The following is a 19,113-nucleotide window of genomic DNA, read 5'->3' on the forward strand; positions in this document are numbered from 1 at the left end:
ACTGGTTGTGGACTGGATGGTCGTGATCCATAGGGTTTTCAATGACTAATTCTTGGAAGTCCATTGCCAGGACTTTTTTCTTAGAAACTCTGCTGAGACCTGTTCAGCATCATAGCAACACACAAGTCTCCACTGATGGACTGGTGGCAGCTGTGCACAAGGTGCGTTGGCTGGGAATCAAACCCAGGTCTCTCGCATGGATAGCAGGAATTCTACCACCACAGAAATGGCCACGTAAACCAGAGACTCCATCAGCCTGAGACCAGAAGAACTAGATGGTGCCTGGCTACAACCGATGACTGCCCTGACAGGGAACACAACAGAGAACCCCTGAGGGAGCAGGAGAGCAGTGGGATAAAAAAAAAAAAAAAAAAAAAATTTTTTTTTTTTTTTTATGCAGACCTCAAATTCTCGTAAAAAGACCAGACTTAATGGTCAGACTGAGAAGAGAAGGACCCCAGAGGTCATGGTCCCCAGACCTTCTGTTAGCCCAAGACAGGAACCATTCCCAAAGACAACTCTTCAGACAGGGATTGGACTGGACTATAAGACAGAAAATGATACTGGTGAGGAGTGAGCTTCTTGGCTCAAGTAGACACATGAGACTCTGTGCGCAGCCCCTGTCTGGAGGAGAGATGAGAAAGTAGAGGGGGACAGAAGCTGGCTGAATGGATGTGGGGAATACAGAGTGGAGAGAAGTGTGCTGTCTCATTAGGAGAGAGCAACCAGGGATACACAGCAAGGTGTACATAAATTTTTGTATGAGAAACTGACTTGATTTGTAAACTTTCACTTAAAGCACAATAAAAATAAAAATAAATCAAAAGATGCATTGTATTGGGCAAATTGGCTACAAAAGACCTCCTTAAAGTGTTGAAAAGCAAAGACGCCACCTTGAAGGCTAGTGTGCGCCTGACCCGAGCCACGGTGTCTTCAATTGCCTCATATTCATGCAAAAGCTGGGTGATGAGTAAGGAAGACTGAAGAAGAATTGACGACTTTAAGTTGCGGTATTGGCGAAGAATGTGGACTGCCAAAAGAATGAATAAAACAGTCTTGGAAGAAGTACGACTAGAATGCTCCTTAGAAGCAAGGATGAGAAGACTATGTCTCACATACTTTGGACATGTTATCAGGAGGAATCAGTCCCTGGAGAAAGACATGGTTGGTAAAGTAGAGGGTCAGAGAAAAAGAGGGAAACCCTCAACGAAATGGATTGACACAGTGGCTGCAACAATGGGCTTGAAACAGGCTGCTCAGCCATGTCTTGAACACTGCCTGAGCCAATTTTTTTTCCTTTTTTTTCTTCTTTCTCTCCTTTCCCTCGCCTAGCCCATCCCTGCCTCCAAGTAAGATCTTGATATTAACTCCCCAAATGGTTAAGTATTAACCAATGTTTCCCTGTAAGACTGTGGAAAACAAGTAATATTGATCTAAGCCTGTCAAATAAGACGAAGGATGGCGCCAGCTACCCCCTGAGCTGATGGGATAATGGCAGGAAAAGATCAACATGTTTGAGATAGGACTATCAAAAACCAAACAGAAGAAAGAGAGTGCATATTCCACAAGTCCCTAAAACTTAATGCCCCTTTTCCCTTAAAAACCCAAACTGATCGGTTGTCCGGGGAGATGGACGACTTTAGAAGGAGATCGTTACCCTCTGTCTCCATATACTGGTATATCTAATAGAGCTCTTGCTACCCACCTCACCTTGTCTCAAGAATTGGCTATTTGTGGCAGGCGGCTCTAACTCACAAAATTGTGGTAACAGGCTCAAGCATAACAAGGATTGTGAGGATGGCACAGGACTGGGCAGTGTTGCGTTCTGCTGTACATAGGGTCGCTATGAATCACAGCCAGCTAGACGGCGTCGACCAACAACGACAAGCTTTATTGATATTTAATGTGCACACTGTAAATTATACACGTTTTAAAGTGTATAATTCAATGCTTTTTAATTTACTTACAGAATTGCGTAACCATCACTGTAATCCAGTTTTAGGACATTTTTATCTCCCCAAAATGTACCTGTTACCAATCAGTCTCTAATCCCCCATTAACCCTTACCTCTCCCCTTACCTAGACAACCACTAATCTATTTCCTTTCTCCCTAGATTTGCCTTTTGGAAATATCATATAAATGGAATCTTACAATGTGGGGGGCGGGGGAAGAATTCTACCACCAAACCACTACTGTCCAACATCGGCATCATCTCAGACTCCAGTCCCTAGAAGTACTTTACCCTGGACTCTCTAACCTGGCTCTGAGCTCTTCGGGGAGTTTGGCAGAGCAAGGCGCAAAGAAGAGATGTTTCTCTTCTCCCAGGACAGGCTCAGAACCTAGCTCTGAGAGGTGCAGGCACCATGGACTTTTGCAGGAGGCTGTATCACTTTGTCCCACCACCAGAGGGCAGTACAGACACTCTCCAGAGACTGACAGGTCCTGAGGTACTAAAACTGCTGCAGGGAGTGTGGAAAGTCAAAGGTAGAGGAAGGAAGATAACCAGTTACTGTGGTTGATTTCAACTCATGGTGACCCCACGTGTGTTAGAGTAGAACTGTGCTCCATAGTTTTCAATGACTGATTTTTCAGAAGTAGATCGCCAGGCCTTTCTTCCAAGGTGCCTCAGGGTGGACTCGAACCGCCAACCTTTCAACTAAGCCAAGCACATTAACTGTCTGCACCACCCAGGGACTCCTCAGCTTCTGGCCTAAAACACCTAAAGTCAAAACACATCTTACCCTTCAGAATGAATTTCCTTCTCACACCCCCTCTTGATCCACAGGCAAGATTCAGAGTCCCTCTATTTAGCTGCCAGTCCTTTCTAATTTTCTTCTATTTAATTCTTTAATGTATCATCTATTTAACTGAACTTCATTTCTTGAACTAATTAAGCCTAGCTTGAGCTCTAATGAGCTTGTTAAAATAATCAAAGCACAAAGTAAATTAAAGCATATTTGTTTTATTTGAGTAGTTAAATCCGTATGCACACAGGGGGAACTTTCTGTACAGAAAAACTGGAGGGCTTGTCTCAGGCCAGGCCAGTCCAAATGAGGCTTTAAGGAGGAAAGGGAGGCAATGATGTAGAAAACTCATCATTGGCTAATTCCGGCATGGTTGATGGATTCCTGCTCCCTCCCTCCTGAGGTCAGCTGATACCAGACTACCAGGTGGCCTTTGTCGGCCTGACCAGCCCCCGTTCATTTGCACAAATCCTCAGGGGTTGTCCAGACATTTTAGAATAATAAAGGCCACCTGAAATAATAAAGGCCACTGAGGAAATTCCAAAGTTTTAGAGTAATTTGTCAGGAAACAAGGGAAAAGGGCAAATTGTTCTGGATAAGTTAAGTTAAATACTTTGCATAAGACAAACTTTGAGCAAGTTTACAGTTAACAGATGCCTTACCACAAAGGGGAAACCATGGTGGCCTAGTAGCTAAGTGCTATGGCTGCTAACTAAAGGGTCAGCAGTTCAAATCTGCCAGGCGCTCTTTGGAAACTCTATGGGGCGGTTCTGTTCTGTCCTATAGGGTTGCTATAAGTCAGAATTGACTGGAGGGTTGCTATGAGTCAGAATTGACTCAAGGGTTGTTATGAGTCAGAATTGACTCAACCGCAATGGGTTTGGTTTTTTTTTTTTTTTATCACAAAGGGGATTTGTGCAATTTTACGGTCACTGAGTCTCCTCTATTTGTAGTTATCTGTCCTTGGGTATATTCCACAGTGGTCAGTACCCTCAGAGGAAGCTGTCAAACTGGTCCTTGGTTTCTCCCTTTCACTTGCTGAAAGAACACCTGCCCCAGCCCTGGATTACATGAAATTTTCTTTCACTGACACATGAGGAGGGTGCCCAGCCCCAAATGAATCATCCTAATTTCCCAGAAGGGAAGAGGAAATCTCATTTTATCCAACCGTGTATGGGAAGTACCTGGCAAGGCAGCAGCTGCTCAGTAAAGCTGTTTCGTTGCTATCACATGAAAATAAGTGAGAGCTCAGCTCAGGTTGAGTTTTACCTGAACCCTGCGATTCTGGAAAACAGCCTTGGTTAAAGAAACCTCAACACCCTTTGTGTTTAGGGAAAATGGCTTACTGCAAAGAACCACCCTTCCCATATGACTTAGATAAGACTCACCGATGGCCCCTTGTCTACTTATGATAAAGCCAGACACCCAACCAAAAAAAAAAAACCAGTTGCCATTGAGTTGATTCTGACTCATAGCAACCCTACAAAACAGAGTAGAATTGCCCCATAGGGTTTCCAAGGCTGTCATCTTTTAAAGAAGCAGAGTGTCACATCTTTCTCCTGCAGTGAAGCTAGTCGGCTTGAACCGCTGACCTTCTGGTTAGCAGCCAAGCATTTAAAGACCAGACACAGACCCTCAAAATTCCCATTCCTTGCCTTTGTGAAATAAATCATTTTTTAAAAATTGATATTTTATTTCAAGAGATTTTCTTTTCCACAAACCTAAAACTTCTTGACCCAAAATTAATCCTGCTTGGGGCTTCGCTGGAAACCCTGGTGGTGTAGTGGTTAAGTGCTACAGTTGCTAACCAAAAGGCTGGCGTTCAAATCCACAAGGCGCTCTTTGGAAACTCCATGGGGCAGTTCTACTCTGTTCTGTAGGGTCACTATGAGTCGTAATCGACTCAATGGCAGTGGGTTCGGTTTAGGGGGGCTTCACTGGCCTGTTTTTTTTCTACCCAAAGTGACTAATTAACTTTTCTTCCCTGTTTGAAGAGGAGTCAACAACAAAACCATTACCTTGTGATTTAATGAAAAACACTGGGCTTCTCCAAATTTTAATTTCAAGATGTCTCATAGCTAACAATGGGTAAAGGGACAAAATTGTCCGGAGTCTCTTTTTAATGCTAGCTCAGTAGCCATTAAGTACTTCTTCACCATAAAACCAAAAAAACCAAACCCGCTGTCGTCGAGTCGATTCTCACTCATAGTAACCCTATGGGACAGAGTAGAAGTGTCCCATTAGGTTTCCACAGAGCACCTGGTGGATTCAAATTGCCAACCTTTAGGTTAGCAGCCGTAGCTCTTAACCACTATGCCACCGGGCTTTCTTTCTTCACCACAGAATCCTGTACTCATTAAGCGAAACTTAATGAGTCTCTGTGTATTCTCCATTCTCTGGAAGCAAGTTACTCGTGCACGAGGCAAACGTTGCCCCAATTTGCAAACTGCTTATTAAATCATGGAGCAATCAAATATTTTGTTGTTCTTTTGAATTAATACAGGGTTTTATTTTTTAACACCTTAAAAATGACAAACTGATTTGCTTGTCCTTGCTGGGGAACACATAAGATATACCAAAGTTCAGCCCCCTAGGATACATCCCAGCTAGTTGGGATTTTTTTTTTTTTTTAGTTATGATCTTACGAAGAAAAGTAAGATGAAATTTTTCTGCAGTGTTGCGTGGCCACAATATCAAATGGCTGATGGGGAACATTGGCTCCCAAATGGTTCCCTAAATTATAATACTATTCTTCAGTTATATTTGTTTTACACTCAGGAAGGTAAATGGGTTGAGAAAATGTATGTTGATAACTTTATGTCCTTGTATAACAACAAAAACATTCAAAAGCAATATAAAATTATGGTTCAAACTGAGGTAAAGAGACACAAGGTCTTGGATTCCCCAGGGAAAGATGATTTTTCCCCTCTTTCTCTGCCGTCAGCCCCACCCTTGTATCTGCTGGAACCATCTGGGCTGGCTGGGCCAAGCTCAGAGATGGTTTCCCCACCACACACATGAGGTGGTATGACTTTCAGACAGGGGACTTCCCCACCCAATACAGGGCAGCAGGCAACAGGGCATTATCCACTAAGACAAATGGAACTCCAGAATTTGTCTGGGTACCCACTCCATTCTCTACATCTGATTTGTTCAATAGAAAAACAATCTCCCTCCTTAACAAGAGGATCAAAAACATATGGCAGACCTTTGTACTTCCGTCTTTACCACTCATCACCCTACCTGGGCTGATTGTCAGGTGCTCTTGGATATTCTCGCGAGCCCTGAGGAGGGGAGATTGAAGTGGAACACCTCCATCAGCCAAACAACCTTATTCGATAAGCTCCTCATTAAGTAACACCTTCTTCGGAGCCTACCTGGGACCCTAATGATCTTCTGGGAAATGGCGGGCTCAACCATTTTCAGACTTATCACATGGTTGAAAGGAGGCAGTCCAAAACAAAAAAAAAATTTAAATAAGTTCTATGAGGTCTGTCAAGGACTGACTGAGGATCCATGTACCTTCCTTGAAATAATTTTTGCCACATTCCAACAATATACAGATGTAGACCCAGAAAACTCAGAGAATGCAAAAACGATGAATATAGTATTTATTGGGCAAAGTTCACCAGACATTAGAAAGAAGTTACGAAAAGCCAAGGCGAGCCTAGGTATGGGCCTAGCACAATTAGTTGAAATAGCCTTTAAAGTGCATGCCAGTAGAGATCAGTCCAGGAAAAGAAAGAAACCCAAAAATTCAAACATCAAGCAGCTTTCCTGGTGGTTGATCTGGCTCAAGACCCTTTCAAACCAGGCCACCATAACTGTATGAAGGGGCAACCTCCCTCGGCATTGTCAAAGAGCCTTCCCCTGCTAGGTTGAAATCAGTGTGCTTATTGCAAACAGGAGGGGCACTGGAAGAAGGAATGTCTGAACTGGAAACTCAGCCAAAGTCCAACTGCCCCTGAGGTGCTTAAATTTGCCCAGCCTGCAGATTCAGACTCACAAGGACTAGGGGCATCCACCCACCTCCAAGCTTCATCCACCACGCCTCTGCTCACATTAAAGGTGGGAAATAACCTTGTAGATTTTCTTGTTGATACAGAAGAAATGTATTCTGTTTTGAATCACCTGAAAGGACCACTTTTTCCCCCAAACTCTGCAAGTAATTGGGGCAACAGGAAAGCCTTCCATAAGATAGCTTCTACAGCCTATGGAGTGCCAAGTAGGAGAAACCTCCCTGACTCATAGCTTCTTATATATGCTAGAATGTCCTATTCCATTGTTCGGACCTGTTAACAAAATTAAATGGTCAGATCAGCTTTTGAGAAGGAAAATTGAGCACCTGAAAACAGATGGAGGCTCTAGGCCTCCCTGTTAGCTTTATCCCATAGCCCCATGGTTTCCTCCTGAGAAATACCAGAAGAAATTATAAATGCTGTTAACCCACTAGTGTGGGCTAAAGGGGAGGCAGGCCAAGCTTGAAATGCAGATCCGGTCCATACTTCCATACTTCCTCGTCTTAACAATACCCTTTGAAATTAGAAGCTAGGCTCAGTCTACAATCCCAAATTAAAAGATGTCTACAAGCAGGGCTCATCCATCAGCATAAATCCACTTTCAACGCTCCAGTGCTTTCAGTAAAGAAGCTAAAAACAGGAGAATATCGTTTGTGCAGGACTTACATGCAGTCAGTCAGGTAGCTGAAGACCTGCACCCTATGGTTCCAAACCGTTATACTCTTCTAACCTTCCTGTCTCCAGACTACGCCTGGTTCACTGTTCTGGACCTGAGGGATGCCTTCTTCTGCATTCCTTTAGTTCCTGATTCTCAGGAGCTATTTGCCTTTGAATAGGAGGAACCCTATTCAGGGGAAAAACGACAATATTGCTGGACTGTTCTCCCTCAAATTTCCAAAAATAGCTCCACCCTTTTTGGAACAGCCCTGGCAAAAGATCTCTGGGGTCTACAGATGGTTCTGAGTCTCCTTCAATATGTAGATAACTTTCTTGTCGTTAGTCCTACCAAAGAGTATTCAGATAAAAACACAATTCTAACTTTGAACTTTCTAGTCCAGGCTGGTTACCAAGTATCCACTGCCAAGGCTCAGATCTTACAACAAAAGGTAACTTATCTAGGGTTCCAGATTTCTCAAGGTCAGCAGGCTCTGCTACTGGAGTGCCAACAAGGCATCCACCAGATCTCCACCACAACCACCCAGAGGCAACCTTGAGGCTTTCTAGGTATGGCTGTTTTTTGCAGGATTTGGATCCCAAGGAAAGGACTCTTACATCTTTGAGTGGACAGATGAATATTAACAAGCCTTCTTGAAAATAAAAAAGAAGCTAGCCTCTACCCCGGCACTCAGACTTCCAGACCTCAGAAAGCCCTTCAAACTGTACGTACATGAAACGAGGGGAGTCACAGCAAGGGTCTTAACTCAAAAACTGGGTCTTTGGAAAAGACCAGTAGCATATTCTTCAAAACTTCTAGATCCAGTCCCTCAGGGATGGCCAACCCATCTTAGGGCTGTAGCAGCGACTCGCCTCCTTTTAGCTGAAGCTGAAAAGTTTACCTTAGGTTGGCCTGTCACTATGATTGTGCCTCATGCAATTCTCATCATACTGGAGCAGAAAGGTGGGCTCTGGCTCACAACAAGCCAAATGGCCCTTTACAAAGCCCAGGTCCTGGACAATCCAGAGGTCACACTCAAAGTAAATTCTATCCTGAACGCAGCCAGCCTGTTATCAACAAACCCTATAGGTAAGCCGGTACATGACTGCCTCCAAACTACTGAAGAAGTCTATTCCATTTGGCCGGACTTGTCTGATCAGCCCGTTTGAAATCCAGACTTAATCTACACAGAGGGAAGCAGCTTTATAAAAAATGGAACTTGAAAAGCAAGCTATGCAGTGGTAACCCAGACAGATGTCCTCAAAGCCTGTCCTCTTCTGCTTGGAACCTTGGCACAGAAAGCAGAGTTAATTGGTCTCACATGAGCCCTCCAAATAGCTGCTGGTAAAAAACCAATATTTACACAGAATCCAGGTATGCCTTCCTAGTCCTTCATGCTCACAGGGCCACTTGGAAAGTACGGGGGCTTTTAACATCAGCTCAGAAAGACATTAAGCATGCCACAGAATTTTTTTTAGCCCTATTTGAATCTGTGCAAGTGCCCACACAAGTTTCGGTCATGCATTGCCTGGGACATCAAAAGGGAACTTCTGATACTGTCTCAGGCACTAGAACTTCTGCCGACAAACTGTGAGTACAAAGGCTAGTAGACAGCTAACTTTAATCCCTTCTCTGCAACTTCCAGAAACAGCTCCAAATTACACTATTAGAGATCTCAAACAAGCAGCTGAATAGGGAGCAACAACAGATCTTCATGGATGGAAACACACCCATGAAAGAAAGGTTATGATTCCAGGACACTTGATGGACCCCCTTCTCCACGAAGCACATCTTTCTGCCCATTACAGGCATGAAGCCCTTTAAAACAAGCTGGTCTCTAAACATTTTATTGGAGAAAACCTTCATCAAGCCATCCAGTGGGCAACCTGCTCCTGCCAAACACGTGCCGAAAACAACCCGGCCCCCTACCACTGGAACCCAATATCAAGGGCAGAGTTTAGAAGACTGGCAAGTCAACTTCACTGACATGCCAAGAGCCCCTGGCAGTTATAAATTTATGCTGGTGTTTGTTGACACTTTTTCTGGTTGGGTAGAAGCTTTCCCTTGTAAGACGGGGAAACTATCAGAAGCTACAAAATAGCTCCTTAATGAAATCATTTTCAGGTTTGGCCTGCTGGCAATGATCGGAAGTGAAAATGGATCTCATTTTACCTCACAAATTACACAAGAAGTCTCTAGATGTTTAGGAATCAACTGGAACTTACACTCAGCCTGGAGACCACAGTCAATTGGAAAAATTGAAAAGATGAATCACACACTGAAAAACCAAATTACCAAACTCTGTCAAGAAACAAAGATAACCTGGCCCCAGGACTTGCCCTTAGCCCTCTTGTGGGTAAAATCACCCCCAGAAGCAGGCTCAGATTGAGCCACTTTGAAGTTATGTATGGAAAACCATTTCTTAAAAATAACATGCCTTTAACCAATACTCAGGTTTCTGTCACCAGGGAGCTGGCTCTCCAAAAATTTTTGTTCTTTTTGTCTGGTGTCCTAGCTTCTATTCACAGGCATGCTCTCAGCAATCTGAAATATCTTGATGATGCCCTGCTTCACCCATTCCAGCCTGGTGACCAAGTTCTGCTGGAAACCTGAAAGCAGAGAGCCTTGAACCCTAGTGGAATGGAACATACACTGTTCTTTTAACCACTCACTCGGCAGCTTAACTTGAAAACATCAAAGCTTGGGTGCATCACACTCTCCTCAAATCTGCACCATCCCCGGAAGATCCTCTGCAACGAGAATAACCTCAACAAAACAACTGGACCTGCAAGCCTGTGCAGGACTTAAAATATCTGTTTAAAGAAAAACAAAGCTAATGCCTAACCTGTGCCCCTCCAACCCAGAGACCCCGCGTCATGATTGTGCTCTTGATGTTTACATTGCCTTTACTGTCTTGACAATCATTCTGTTCTTCCTTCTCTTTTTACAGCAGCTCCAGATCATTCCTCACTTTCTTGTATTTTGACCCCATGCTGAGCATCTCACGGACAGACAATTTTTATATAAAACTAATCCAATCAGTAGCCACTGGAGGCAATCTCACAGACTGTTGGGTATGTCAGCCTCTGTCCACCACCATGGAAAGCCTCCACAACCCTTGGACAGTTCCAGTATTTGATGTTACACATCTAAAGAAGGTACTGCCTCCCACCTATGATGACGCTTTAGATATCCCTGGTTGGAGGTAAGAGCCACAAAAGCAAATGTTACCACTCCTTGCTTTAAAATCAAAAGCATATTTTACTGGGTTATAGATTTGGACACTACAGGTAATTTTACTTGGACTAATTACTCCACCTTCACAAAAGGAATGAAATGCCAATGAAATCTAACCAGTCTTATTAACCTAGGAACTTATCCAGGCTGTTTCATTAATAACTATAGCATAACACAAAGCTGGAATAACCAGTTCAATGACACTGCCAACCCTGATTTTATTCAGAGAGAAACAATTCAAAAGCTGCAAGCTGTACCTGTTTTTGCATGCCACCTGGCTATTCACTTCTCTGTAGTAATTACACTAAATCCAGGAGTCAAACATTCCCCTCTACTGCTTACAAATGCTTCTTGCCCCGAGCACAGCTCGGTACTTGCACCTTTGAAATAGCACCCTTTCCCATGGTAGTCACTTCCCCTTATAAACTCACTCTGCTAATGAAACCACCCACTAACTCTCAGGGGAAAAAAAAGAAAGAAAGAAACGCAAACTTCAGACGACTCTGAGAAAACTGGATGGGACTTAACTGGAACCAGTTGTAATTCCATAACTGAAATTGGCAATGGTTGGCTTATCATTCAAATGCTTACAATTTTCCCTTGGCTTGCAGCTCTTCAAGATGCTGTGTTAAACTTATCAGACACTATTCACAAAAAAAAAAAAAAATTTTTTTTTCTTTTATTCACATCCTTTGCAAAACTACCAGCTGAACTATAAAAGCCCAGCGAACTTCCTTAAATTCCCTGGTTAGTGTTTTCATGGACCTCTGCGTCATTCTAGACTATATATCTTAGCCAAAGAAGGGGGCATCTGCACCATAGCCAACACCTTCTGCTGGACATGGATAAACACCAGCCATGAAGTAGAAGTCAATCTTCACAAATCAGAACAAATTGCCAATTTGACACATCCCCTTTGCCCACCTACTGCTAGAGAAACGCCATCTAATTGCTGGTCATGGATAACTTCCTTGTTTCCCAGCTTCCACTGGCTCTGGCCCCTTTTTATGCTGTTGATTATTCTTTTATTAATCTGTCTATGTCTTAGTTATCTAGTACTGCTATAACAGAAATGCCACAAGTGGATGACTTTAACAAAGAGAAATTTGTTTTCTCACATTCTAGGAGGTTATAAGTCCAAATTCAAGGTGTCATCTCTAGGGGAAAGCTTTCTCTCTGTGTCAGCTCTGGAGGAAGATTCCTTGTCATCAGTCTTCCCCTGGTTGAGGAGCTCCTCAGGTGCAAGGACCCGAGGTCCAAAGGACACGCTCTGCTCCTGGTGCTGCATTCTTGGTGGTATGAGGTCCTCAACTCTCTGCTTGCTTCCTTTTCCTTTTATCTCTTGAGAGATAAAAGGTGGTGCAGGCCCCACCCAAGAGAAACTCCCTCTACGTTGGATGAGGGAGGTGACCTGAGTAAGGGTGGTGTTACAATCTCACCCTAATCCTCTTTAGTGTAAAATGACAATCACAAAATGGAAGGCAACCACACAATACTGGGAATCATGGCCTAACCAAGTTGACACACATTTTTGGGGGGATACAATTCAATCCATGACAGTCTATTTTTGCCCTGCCTCTTAAACTGTCTTACCAGGTTCATTCAAAATTGCCCAGCAGCTGTGAACATCATGATGCTTCAGATGTCTGACCGCATTCCCACTGACTCAACAAATATCAGATCCCACAACACACATGCTTCCACCAGTAAACAAGCTCGAAAGTTCCGGAGTTTCAGGCCACCGCATACATAAAAATCTACCTTCAAAGCTGAAGATCCTGAAAACCAGAGGAGGGAATGTAACCAACAGCGTTAAACTGTTCCCCCTCCTCCAATTGCACCCAGCATCTGTGAGTTCCTGATAAGGCATTCTGTGTAGCAGCCCAAGGCCACTTCACTGCTTCTCCACCAAGGCCACTTCCCTACCTGCCCCCCCTCCATTCAGACATGTGCAATAAACTGCAAAGCTGTCCTTAGATGAACTTCATACCTCCCAAAAAAAGCACCCACTAGGCACCATATTGCTCCCCCCTCACTGCACCCACACATATGTTAATTAGTTTTGGAATCACCTGTCTATTCTCAGAAGCTTTATGAATTATGCATAAGTTCCCTATCTCAAACCCTATAACTGCTCTAGTATCCCCAACCTCAGGGAACTTGATTTGAGACTTAGTCTCCAAGTGCCTTACTTGACTGGCTTGCAATAAAGCCTACTTGCTCTTTCTCAAAGGCCTGGTGTCTCTCAATTGGCTTGAAGGGTCATGCCAGGCAGGACCCCCCTCAAACTAACCAGTCTCTTGCTCTTCCCGAGGGTTGATGCTCTGGCCACTCTGGCCATTCTTGCTGTCTGACTGGACTTCTGGTTTGCCTTGGTCAGGGTGAAGATGCCATTTCCCAAATAGCCCAGACCTACCCATGCCCCCCTGGCTAAGATCATGGCTAGTTCAGAGTTCTGGGCCCTACCATGCTCTGGAGGGAAAGTGAGACACTTCCCAACACACATTGAAAAGATAAAGGACATACAAGTCAAGAGTTGCATTCTGTAATAAAGAGTCTGACTCCATCTTTGATATCTGCTGACAGCTTTTGGCCCACCCTTCCTTTTTCCTCTCTGATCCCACATCTGGGCAAATCAGTAAGAGAATTTCAGTGGTTCCTCCCTTGGAGCCAGGCAAGCCCCTGCTCCAAAGAGGGACTCCTCACTCTGTCACTATCCTCTAACCGTAGTAAACCTGGGGGTTACTCATTCCTCTGTATGCTCAAGCCATCTTCAGATTGGTTTGAGAGCCCACCCTGCTGTCCCCAGAAAGCCTCAATATGTGAGTAAAAACATCTCTTTATTTATTCACTCTTGATGCATGTGTAGCATCATCAGTTTTGACATCCAAATCCAATTTTTAATTTGGGATTGAATCCACCTCCTCACAGGACCTGGCAAGATTATCTGTGCAGCAAGCAGAGTGTCTGAGCAATGGCCGTCACCACCAGGAGTCTTTCTTCCCTTGCTTTGGCTGCTTACTGGCTCTGCCATCTGCTTGTGGTGAGCATGCTTTTTGAGTTGTGCTGCTGCCTGCCGGCTAACTTGGGCTTTGAGCTGGGCTGCTTTGTGCTGTATTTTCTGGGTCTTACTAAGCTTCTGGAAACTCTGGTGACATAGTGGTTAAGAGCTACAGCTGCTAACCAAAAGGTCAACAGTTCAAATCCACCAGCCACTCCTTGGAAACCCTAAGGGGCAGTTCTACTCTGTCTGATAGGGCCCCTATGAGTTGGAATTGACCCTACAGCAATGAGTTTACTGAGCCTCTGATGGCACAAATGATTAAGTGCTGGGCTGCTAACTAAGTTTCACGGTTTGAACCCACCAGCGGATTTATGGGAGAAAGACCTAGCAAACTGCTCCCATAAAGATTACAGCCAAGAAAACCTTATGGGGTAGTTCTACTCTGTCATGGGGTCACTATGAGTCAAAAATAACCCAGCAGCACCCCAAAATAGCCATACTGACCCTCTGTTATCAACTTAACCAACCAATGCCAAAATTCTCAATAATTGGCATTTAGGGACAGGTATATGGAGCCTGAGTAGGAGGTTTCGGCCCAGCCCTATCTGTATGTCTCCAGTTAACTATGTGTCTTCATAAGCTGTGACTGACACTAAAAAAAAAAAAAACTTTTTTTTTTTTGACACTAGGCTCAGGGAAATGACTCTTAACCTGGAAATGTTGTATCTCAACCAGACGTTGGCCTCCTTATGCAGAGTGCTCAGGGGAAGATTGAAGCCCTGTGCAATGTACAATATACAAGCCCATTGGGTGGTGACTCAGGTGAGAAGAAATTTACAAATCTGAATAGGGTAGACTGGACCTTCCTCTTGGAATATATCCAGGAACATCACCTTCTCACCCTGCAAAAAACACTGGATAAAGTAGGAGGAAACAAAAATCTGAAGCAAAAGCCCTCAATTTAACCAAATTGGAAATCCAAAATTTACTAAAAGATTTGTATAACAAAAAGATCAAGGGTGTTGGCTGACTTTTGTGCCTCTACAAGATAGATTGTCAATTCACTCTAACATCTATTGAGAAGTACCTATTGCCAAACCTTCATGGCATTAGTCAATACTGGGGCTCAAGTTACAGTTATGCCTGGGGATTCCACTAAATTTAAACCAGATACTCCCTATTCTCTTACGGAAGTTACCAAACAAAAAATAGAAGACCAATAGTTATGTCTCAGCTTAGCCTTCAGAACCATTACCTTGCCTAAATTTGCCGTGGTAATTACAGCCAAAATATCCCATAATAACCTAATAACACCATACCATACCATAATGAGCATGGATGCTCTCACCCACAAATAATAAATGAAAACAAAATTAAGTCTTTGGCCCTTACAATCAGCTTGGCCAAATGGAATTTCATGGCTCTTCCTCTCCAGGTAGAATAGTTAATACAGTTCAGTATAAACTAAAACAGGGCCTTCTCAGATTGAAACACATTATACAAGACCTACTTAGAGAAGGCTACCATTCAACTTTCAGTTTGTCATACTGTGGTGGCTTGAGTGTGCTGCAATACTGGAAGCTATGCCACTGGTGTTTCAAATATCAGTAGGGTTACCCACAATGGACAGGTTTCAGCAGAGCTTCCAGACTAAGGCACGCTAGGAAGAAGGAACTGGTGATTTACTTCTTTAAAAAATTGGCCAGTGAAAACCTTATGAATGGCAATGGAACACTGTCTGATATAATGCTAGAATATGGGCACCTCACATTGGAAGGCACTCAAAATATGACTGGGGAAAAGATGCCTCCACAAAGTAGAGTTGACCTTACTGAAGTGGATGGCATCAAGGTTTTGGGACCTTCAGTTGCTGATGCGGCACGACTCAAAATGAGAAGAAACATCTGCAAACATCCATTAATAATTAGAATGTGGAATGTAAGAAGTATGAACCTAGGAAAATTGAAGTTGTCAAAAATGAAATGGAGCCCTTGAAGATCAATACCTTAGGCACCGGAGCTGAAATGGACTAGTACTGACCACTTTGAATCAAACAATCATATGGTCTACTATGCTGGGAATGACAAACTGAAAAGGAATGACTTCACATTCATCACCAAAAAGAACACTTCAAGATCTATTCTTAAGTACAAGACTGTCAGTGATAGTGATAGTGTACTCGTATGCCTACAAGGAAGACAAGTTAATATAACTATTATCCAAATTTATGCACCAATCACTAATGCCAAAGATGAAGAAATTGAAGATTTTCACTAACTTCTGCAGTCTGAAATTGATCAAATGTGCAATCAAGATACACTAGTAATTACTGATGATTGGAATGCAAAAGCTGGAAACAAAGAGGTAGGATTAGTAGCTGGACAATATGGCCTTGGTGATAGAAACGATGCTGGAGATTGCATGATAGAATTTTGCAAGACCAATGACTTATTCATTGCAAATACCTTTTTTCAACAACATAAAAATGTTGACTATACATGTGGACCTCACCAGATGAAATACACAGGAATCAAATCTACTACATGTGTGGAAAGAGATGATGGGGAGGATCAATGTCATCGTCAGAACAAGGCCAGGAGCCGACTGTGAAAAAATCAATTGCTCATAAGGAAGTTCAAGTTGAAGCTGAAGAAAATTTAAATAAGTTCATGACAGCCTCGAATATATCCCACCTGAATTTACAGACCATGTCAAGAATAGGCTTGATGCATTGAACACTAACGACCGAAGGTCAGATGAGCTGTGAGGTGACACCAAGAACATTATATGTGAAGAAAGCAAAAGGTCATTAAAGAGACAGGAAAGAAAGAAAAGACCAAAATGGATGTCAGAAGAGACCCTGAAATTTGCTTTTGAATGTGGAGTAGCTAAAGCGCTCACTTGTCTATTCCAAGAAATTTGGAAGACAGCTACTTGGCCAACCGACTAGAAGAAATCTGTATTTATGCCTATTCCCAAGAAAGGTAATTCAATTGAATGTGGAAATTATCGAACAATGTCATTAGTGTCACATACAAGTAAAATTTTGCTGAAGATCACTCAAAAGTGGCTGCAAAGGTACACTGACAGGAGACTGCCAGAAATTTAAGCCAGGTTCAGAAGAGGACATGGAGCCAGGGACATCATTGCTGATGTCAGATGCATCCTGGCTGAAAGCAGAGAATACCAGAAGGTTGTTTGCTTGTCTTCTATTGACTATACAAAGGTATTCGGCTGTGTGGATCATAACAGATTGTGAATAACATTGTGAATTCCAGAACACTTCATTGTGCTCATGAGGGACATGTACACATAGGCAGTTGTTTGAACATAACAAAGGGATACTGTGTGGTTTAGTCAGGAATGGTTTGCGTCAGGGGTTGTATATTTTCACCATACTTATTCAATCTTTATGCTGAGCAAATAATCCATGAAGCAAGCACAGAGGGTTGAGGAGGAGTCCCTGGTTCAGCCAAACAGTGACTGTCATTTTCACCTGTAGGGAGACTCTGCAGAAGCAAAACTCAGTCAAACACTTCAGTCTATCCTGGTACTGAAGAGACTTGAACACTGAATTGAGCAATTCTTGGTGTACAGTGGAAAATGATCCTGTTGCCCTTTCACATAACGTTCTTGTCTCTTTCAATATCGTGTTTGCTTTTCACACTAGAGTACTCTATTTCCGACACCTTTGGTTTGCAGTCATCCAAACATCCTGATCTCTCTCTAAAACACATACACATCATTAGCTTTTGTTGTTTGCTTCCTCATCTCAAATCAACCATCAGAATAATGGTGGCATGCACGTGTAACACTGTGTTAAAGTGGCTGGTATGAAGGTGGCATGCCTACATGTGAAGGTGACGCGGAGTTGGGAATCTCAGGGACTGTGAGGTAAGTAGAAAGTCTGCAACATGGCGACTGAGAACATGGGAGAAATTCGTGCTTTTTACCTCTCCAGACTTACTCTTTTCTTTTTTCGTAAACATAGAGCAAGTATTTATTGAGTACTTACCAGGTGCTAGGCTTTGGGATACAAATAGACAGACATAAAAAGACAGGGTCCCTGCCCTCATGGAACTCACACTCTAGTCGAAGCAAACAACCACGGATACAATGGCAAAGTACCAGTGAAGCATTAAGGAAGAGGGCTTGGTTCTGCCTGCAGTATGTATGGCAGGCTTCACACAGACCAAGGAGCTGGGCCTTGGATGAGGATGAGATGGAGGGATGGGGAGAACACACTCAAAGAAGAGGAAACAGCATCTTGAAAGTACACGCCATGGTGCAGGTTGAAGAGTGATGCAGCGCAGCTAGAGCGTTAACGGTGTGCACAAAATTATTCTGATTGAGAGGATCATTCCACAGTCCCTACCTATTCTTCCGTAATTTACTAGGCATCATCTTTCCAGTTCTGAAGTCAAAATTGCTGAGATCAACAGTATTTCTCAGGAACCTTGCCAACTGAGGTTTGCTTCTGAACTTCAAGCCACTCGGACTGAAGTAGTAGACATCGATCCTGCCGGCAGTGACCCCAGATTTTCGGATCACTTCCTTCCTCTCCCATCCCGGAGGAAGGGCCGGGCAGTCCAGCTTCTTTCCACTCTTTCTGGCCTGGGGTTTCCTGGGCCCCGGCCTCAAGCTCCCTGATGGAAAAGCAACAGGCTTCGGCGAGGGGGACCTGCTGCCACTGTTGTCATTGACGCAACCGCCAAGGCCGCTGCTGCCACTCAGGGGACGGCCCAGGCCCTGGCCCACCTCCTTCCACCGCCCCAGACCACTGGCACTGCCCTTGGCGCCTTCCTTGTGCAGGCCACTCACCGGGGACCGGCCAAGCACGCTACCCGGGACCCCCTGCTCTGTGTCATAGTCACTGTCAGCCTCGCTGTCTCCCTCCTCCTGTTCCTTGAGACTTATTCTTGAAGGACAGAGCAAAAGTCCTTTCTGAAAGAGAGAAAGGATCAATGAACAAAGTGATTCTGGAGGCTCCTTTGTGAATGCAGAATATCCCACTTCCTGATGAGTATTTCTCCCTGGATATCCCAAAGGCATCTTGAACCCAAGGCATCTAAAGGAAAAATTAACCCCTTCCCCCAATCAGGTCTCCTTCTGGACTTTACTTAATGAGAACAATTTTTTTTCCCCTTGTTACTCAAACCCAAGACCAATTTGTTCTTCTCTCCCAATCCCTTCACATCCATCCCTTTCCCTTTCCATTCCTTCCTCCCTAGATCAACTCCTTATGATTCCATCCCAATGATAATTTTGTGGGTATTAAAAAAAAAAAAATTATTATTTTTTTTTTATTGGGAGGTTTTGTACTGAGTCCTGGGATTACAAAGACTAGTCCACTTTCAGGAAATGCTGGTGGCATAGTGGTTAAGTGCTATGACTGCTAACCAAAAGGTTGGCAGTTCAAATCCACCAGGCGCTCCTTGGAAACTCTATGAGGC

General features: G+C 43.6%; 1 protein-coding gene across 1 annotated transcript in view; it reads right to left on the bottom strand.

The window, feature by feature from the left end:
* Positions 1-369: 369 nt before the first annotated feature.
* The window catches only part of LOC126078192 (sp110 nuclear body protein-like), a 57,004-nt gene continuing 38,260 nt past the window's right edge, over positions 370-19,113 (bottom strand). Inside the window, exon 9 of the mRNA XM_049888427.1 lies at positions 370-18,604. Within this exon, the coding sequence (XP_049744384.1) occupies positions 18,032-18,604 (573 nt within the window). The 3' untranslated portion in view covers positions 370-18,031. The remainder of the gene's footprint in view (positions 18,605-19,113) is intronic.

The sequence above is a fragment of the Elephas maximus genome, chromosome 6, assembly GCF_024166365.1.
Source record: "Elephas maximus indicus isolate mEleMax1 chromosome 6, mEleMax1 primary haplotype, whole genome shotgun sequence".
In the NCBI taxonomy this organism is placed as follows: domain Eukaryota; kingdom Metazoa; phylum Chordata; class Mammalia; order Proboscidea; family Elephantidae; genus Elephas; species Elephas maximus.